This window comes from Pollachius pollachius, assembly GCF_949987615.1.
Source record: "Pollachius pollachius genome assembly, chromosome: 1".
Taxonomy (NCBI): Eukaryota; Metazoa; Chordata; class Actinopteri; order Gadiformes; family Gadidae; genus Pollachius; species Pollachius pollachius.
The window spans coordinates 33,916,153-33,922,370 of NC_136934.1; the positions used below are offsets into that span (position 1 = coordinate 33,916,153).

The 6,218-nt window shown below is 41.3% G+C and overlaps 1 protein-coding gene across 1 annotated transcript; it reads right to left on the reverse strand.

The window, feature by feature from the left end:
- Positions 1-4,663: 4,663 nt before the first annotated feature.
- On the reverse strand, positions 4,664-5,707 carry LOC307076395 (uncharacterized protein; the record flags this gene model as incomplete). The annotated part of the gene is made up of 3 exons (XM_079737386.1): positions 4,664-5,240; positions 5,404-5,554; positions 5,668-5,707. 3 exons carry the CDS (start codon positions 5,705-5,707, stop codon positions 4,664-4,666), a joined length of 768 nt encoding a protein of 255 aa, XP_079593512.1.
- Between the last annotated feature and the right edge of the window lie 511 nt (positions 5,708-6,218).

Genomic DNA, 6,218 nt, shown 5'->3' on the forward strand with positions numbered 1-6,218 from the left:
TGTGTATGTCAAATGAAAAATGAGATAGAGAGGAAACTCACCTAACAAGGATGCTGTCCCCGTCTCCTCTCGGGTGGTCTGTCTGTGTCGAATAGTTTCTTTTGAAGACACTTGGATGTCTTGGCCAAGACTTGGATGCACAAAAAGGTGATTGGTGTGAGTAGGGTTAAAGTTATAGGGTTAGGGTTAGTTTTTAGGGTTACTAAAATGATTAGGGTTAGGAATAGCTTAAGGCAAGTAATCATGAGGATGGACTCTCCGAAAGGTTCTCTGCTCCAACCCCATATCTGTGATATATCTGTAGGCTGCCTTAGAGCAAGAAATCATAACCTCCTCATTACTTAAAAAAAAGTTGATAAAATATCTGAAGATGATGACCAACCAATTCCTTTATGTTAAAAAAACGTTCTGCTAATTCCTTTAGGCTTTTATTGTCATAAAAAGAATAAGAAAAATGTGACTATACATCTTTGGGGTACACTTTTATGACACTGCTATAATTGAAACCAGCGGCGAAGCTAGACATTTTTTGGGTGAGCTCAAGCCCACCCAAAACTTGCCAAAGCCCACCCTATCGTTTCATCCTCAAATCTAATATTCTACCATTTTACACAAGCAATGAGAGGATGGATGCTGTACACACTAATGAACAGGCTCAAATGGTGTAGTGAAATCGAGCGCAACCTTCCTGCAGGAATCTCTTATCTCTGATTGGTTGGGCGTCTCCTGTTTGACAAAAACAAAAATGCAACACGAGCGCACCTAATATAGTTTCTGCTGTTTCGTCTGTCAAAGAGGCTTGCTAGTCTTTATCAGAAAATCCACGATTTCTAGCTGTGTTATAACATGACCAGGTTAATAATTTTAAACCTTGACATAATCTGTCAGACGTCTTTTAAATGACAGTTGACCACAAGGCAATATCTATGCCTCTTCTTGAATTGCTTCATGTTTTAGTCAGCAGAGGCTTGTAATGGTGCGTAGCATGATAATCATGATAAGGCGCAAGGAGCAGAAAAAGTTGACAGAGTGCCAATTTTCAGTTAAAAAAAAACACCAGCAGTATTTTATGAGCTGAGGGCGTTTTCATTGCCATAACAACGTGAGCTAATCTAGAGTTAAAACCAGTGTGTTTCAGTAACTGTAAATACAAAAAAAAAGGGCGAAAATTGTTCATTTTTTTTAGTGAAAATGACCAAAAGGAAGTTAAATATACCTCAATTTTTTTATTATAGTTCACATCCATTTAATTATTCCTTCATCCAAACAGTCTTTTTTCCTTTCATCACTTTAGTGGTTCAGAACTGCATTAGCTCACACTGCCGTCTATTGGCTTAGACATGCAACAGCATAGTAACTAAAAAAATAATGGTCACAGAATCTTGGACAGGACAAAATAATGGATAATATAATACTGCATAATACTACATTTACAACAGTCTATAACTCACATAAAAAGGTTCAGTTATAAACAATTTATTTTTTCTTTAAGAGCTAGAGACTAGCCAAAATGTGATTAATCCTTTCCTCTGGGATGAAATGCTTATTGGTATTGTGAGTTTAACGTTCAACTGTTAAAAAAAAGATATACCCCTGTGGCTTCCTCGGGGCTGAGCCCCCCCAAAGGTTAGAACCTAGAATTGCCCCTGATTGAAACCCACCTGACCATTCCCGGGCTCTGCGGTGACATTGATCTGTGTGAACCTGCTCTGCTGAACCTGCGAACCTGAAAACTGAATGATGTTTTTTGTTCTGATCGCACGTACCACCGCCGCAAGGGGACACTGTAGGGCTGTGGACGTGTCGTGCATTTATTTCTTAATTTCAACTGCTTCAAAGATGTGAATTACGGACAAATGAAGGCGAATTTATTTCTGCCCGTTACAATCTTTTAAATGTTTCCTTTTTGAGACTTTAGAAAACAGCATTATATTTCCTTCAGCAGGCGCCGCAAAAGTGGAGGTTTACTTTGAGACCAATAATGAAATCTACATCAGACTTAACTATTTGGATCAAAATAACTGATGTTATTTTCATGTATTTTGCATAGAATAGACACAGTCCCTTTGCGCGACGCTGCTTCCTTTTTACGCTACCCGCCACCAATTCTCTTATCAGCATCAAGATTAATTTATTTCTCTGTATTGTTTTGCTTGCGCGCTGGTTGGGCCGAACCATACACTGGTTGGGGACAGAATAGCAACAGGCCCTTTTAGTCCCCGGGCCATTTGTCAGTAATGTCAACGCCCACTTTGGTTTTATTATAGTCGGGAATTGTTTCCGGCAGTTTATGTAGCCTAATGTTTGTTTCATCTTTCACAAATTTTCCTTGGGAAAGGTGTGACGGGTGCTAATGAGTCGACTTTGCCTCACTGCTAAACCCCTTCCCCCATCCGCCTAGATAGGCTTGCAGTGTGCATCCACAAGCCCTTCATCAACGGAGATTGGATGTAGTGTCTTGGAGTATACTATGATTTAAATATCCAACTAGTTTCGTATTGAAATTGTTGATAATCTAATATCAATTACGCTACCTCAAACTGAAACATGGCTTTGGTGGTAACACTTGAGAATAAGGGTACTATTAAGTAACAATTAGTTACTATTAGTTAATGCAATATTGAGCATTGCTAGATAGCATTAGTGTAAGGGAAAGTGGTTTATGGTTAACCCTTCAAAAATGCATGAATGAAGACCATAAGTAAGCATCAGCTCATTATGCAATAACTAATATAATGAATGGTTTATTACCCTATTTTTCTAAGTAAATACCCCCTTGGTTTAAATAGATTCTTCCAAAACCGAAAGGCCAAATATTTATTTTTGGTCAAGCTAGTTGTTCAGTTCCAAGAAACATTGAAGTTTAAAAAATACATACCGTTGCTATCACCACAGACATAACGTAACATGAATTGTTACTTTTTAACGCGATATCTAGAGCCATCATTTCAGTGTAACTGGTTACAAATGCCGTGTTATAATGTGCCTCGCTAATTCCAGACCAACCAGGGCATCTCTTCTCTGATCTGTTTGGGGAATCCATCTTGCTTGTACATCAGATTTGGCGCACGGTATTATCATCTTAACAGTGGAGACATGTAGGTTGGGAGAGAACAGAGGGAGGGCATGTTTTGGATGGTTGTTTTCAAAATCTTGCTGTATACTGCTAGTTTTTTCGTGCAGTTCATAAAGAACTATCTGAATAGCGATAAATTCAGAAGAGTGTGCCAAGGGAAACTATTCAGTAGATACTTTCTTGACTAGGAATCGGTATGTGGATGAAAACAAGGACCCATGCTGCAAGACTAACAAAGCCCTGTTATATTTTCAGAGTTCCTGTAAACACACAACTGAATCCAGTCATGACTAAAAGGGAAGAAAATAACGAAACTCAACGGCAGTTTCCTCAAGGGTTGGAGAGTTGTGACCAATAAACCTGAGTGAGCTCATCTCCTGAATAACAAACACAGATAGGCCTACATTCTGGGAACAAACACCTATCTATCATAACAAGGCTGAATCTCCCCCAGACGACTACAGGGATAACAGCAAGATGTGACTTGTTTAAAGGAACCTCAGGGTAGAAAACCATCCCCTTTGGCACGTTGTCTCCTCCAAACAGTCAGTTTGAAAGTTGAGAGTGCCAAATGTTGGAGACGTCTGTGCTGGCTCCTTTACATTTCAATCACGCCACTTAGAACAATTACCAACCAAAGCTTTTGGCAGCCTAACTATTCAAGTTTAGCCATGATGATGCTAATGTGATGGGGAGACAGAGCAGTGTTTAAATATGTGTCACCCCAGATCTTCCTCTTCCTAGTTTTGCCATCCCACCATTCCTATAATGTAAATAAATTAATCATTGATACAATTTATTCTTGTGGTTAGCTCATTCATGTCCTGGAATGAACTAGAGTAGTATGTGTGTGTGTGTGTGTCTGTGTATATGTGTGCGCTCTTCTTATGTGTAATCAGTGGACTCTGAACCTCCATGCTGGCACTTGAGAGGGAGAAGGGGATGTTGTTTTTGCTTGAACATATGTTAATACCTTTTGTGAACATATGATTTATTTAGTTTATATCCAATCAGTAATCCATGTCACCTGACATGGGAGACAAATTACCAAACATGTGAAAAACAGGTACCAAAGTAAACAAAAGCATGTGAATATCCCACCCCCATCAACTTCCACCCCAGATTGATCATTTGGTGCTTTTCTGAAGTTTGTTTCCAAAGGATTGCTTGTGATACACAGTGTAAACTAACCGAGCAAATAGAGCCCCCCAAAATGTTTAAATTGTACTGACAGTGAAGGGTTGAATGTAAACACTGACCATCTTGCATTATAATCTTTGTGTATAAACATATGATGGACAACATTTTGTGTTTTGTGCTCAATGTGTTTTATTTTCTCTCAGATAAATGATGAGAAATTACAGAAATTAAAAAACATCATAGCGTTACTTGACATCGAAAAACGATAACAACTCAAGGTATATATACATGTTTGAGGAGCACACATTAGAACATGATTTTTTTCCTGGTTCTCACAATAATAAATACTATAGGTGGTTTAACGGATGAAGCTCTGTGTCATTCCTGGTACACGGTACACTTTAGGTTATGACGTGAATATTGTGCATCGTTCACTGAGTTGGTGGCTTAGTTGGCTTTGACAAAGGACAGGTAGAGGGAGGTGAGCTGGGCCTGGAGGTCCTGGGCGTAGGGGTCCAGCTTTACCTTCAGATCCTCTGCATAGGGGGCCACCGCCTGCCTCACCATCAGGGCTCTCTGGGCCATCTCCACCTGGACCTGGTCCGCCATGGGGACGACGGTGTCCTGGAACTCCTGCAGACGCTGGTCCACTCTCTGCTTCAGCTCCTCTGTGTAGGGCCCCATCTGGCTCTGCAGCTCCTTCACGCTCTGCTCCAGGCTGACCTTCAGCTCCTCGCTCTTCTGCACCAGGGTGGTCTTCAGGGCCTCGGAGTCCAGGGACTCTGCGTAGGGGGCCAGCTCCTGTTTGAGCTGCTCCACTCTCTGCTGGATCTTGGTCTTCATCTCCTCTGCGTAGGGCTCCAAGGTGCCTCGGACGTTGCTCAGGTCCTGGCTCAGACGCTCCCTCAGCACTTCAGCCTCCACGCCGATCTTCTTCACCAGGTCCTGGGCCAGGGGGGGCAGCTGCTCATGCAGGGTGACTGCATACTGGCTGGCCGCATCTGCACTCTCTGTCAGACGGGAACTGGGGGGGGGGGGGGGGGGGGGGGGACAGATATTAACATGGTGTTGGTTTTTATTAACTTCCTGGACATAAAAATCTAAACACTTTTTATACTAATGTATAATAGGTTGACATTCAATATCTTATTTTCAGGATTAATGATTGGAAAAGTCTCATGACTTACTTTACATCCTGTCCCAACTGGGACTTTCGGATCATCTGCAGAGTATCATCAGCTGTCTGTGTTGCCTGGGCAACGTAGTTCCAGAAGGCGTCAGTGAGAACCTCCAGCTGTGGCTTGGGCTCGTCGGCATAGAAAAGGTTGCCGTTGCAGCCTGGAATGAGTCAATATTATTGTGCTTATTTTTCAGTAATCAACTTATATAGCTTTTTACTAGTACTACTAGAAGTTGCTATTTGTTCATTCAAACTTTCCATGACTACTCACCAGAGAAAACGGCGATCGCAAGAACCACAAACACCTTCATGACTGTGTTGTTTTTCTGAAGAAGAAAAAAAACAGAGCGTATTATAATAAAGGCTTTGCTCCTCGACTCTAAGTAGCTCCTGTCAACTCTCAACTTTAAATCAAAGAGTAAATCTCACCTGGTTGCCTGTCTTTAGTCTCTTAGAGGTCAGTGTATCTGTGAGTGTCAGTGCTGGGCTTTTCCATATTTATACCATGCGGTTGAGTGTTGTAGCAAAGAGAACAAAGTCCAGAAATCACTGCCATGTTGTCACTGCTGGCTACTTCCTTTTTCCCTCTCCCGCTACTATGAAAGATAAGGACTATTATTGCCACAAAAATAGAAGAATTACAGGCTGTATACAATCATAATTATTTCACTTCATAAATATTTGTGATATTGTCTGTTTTATTTTTCACTGCACATTTCTTATCCCTCTTTTGCAACGATGGAGGGGATGGTCACTTGCTGTCCACGTAGCTCAGTGCTAACGACCAACAGATAACTCCAGATAGTCTCAGTGCTGTCATGC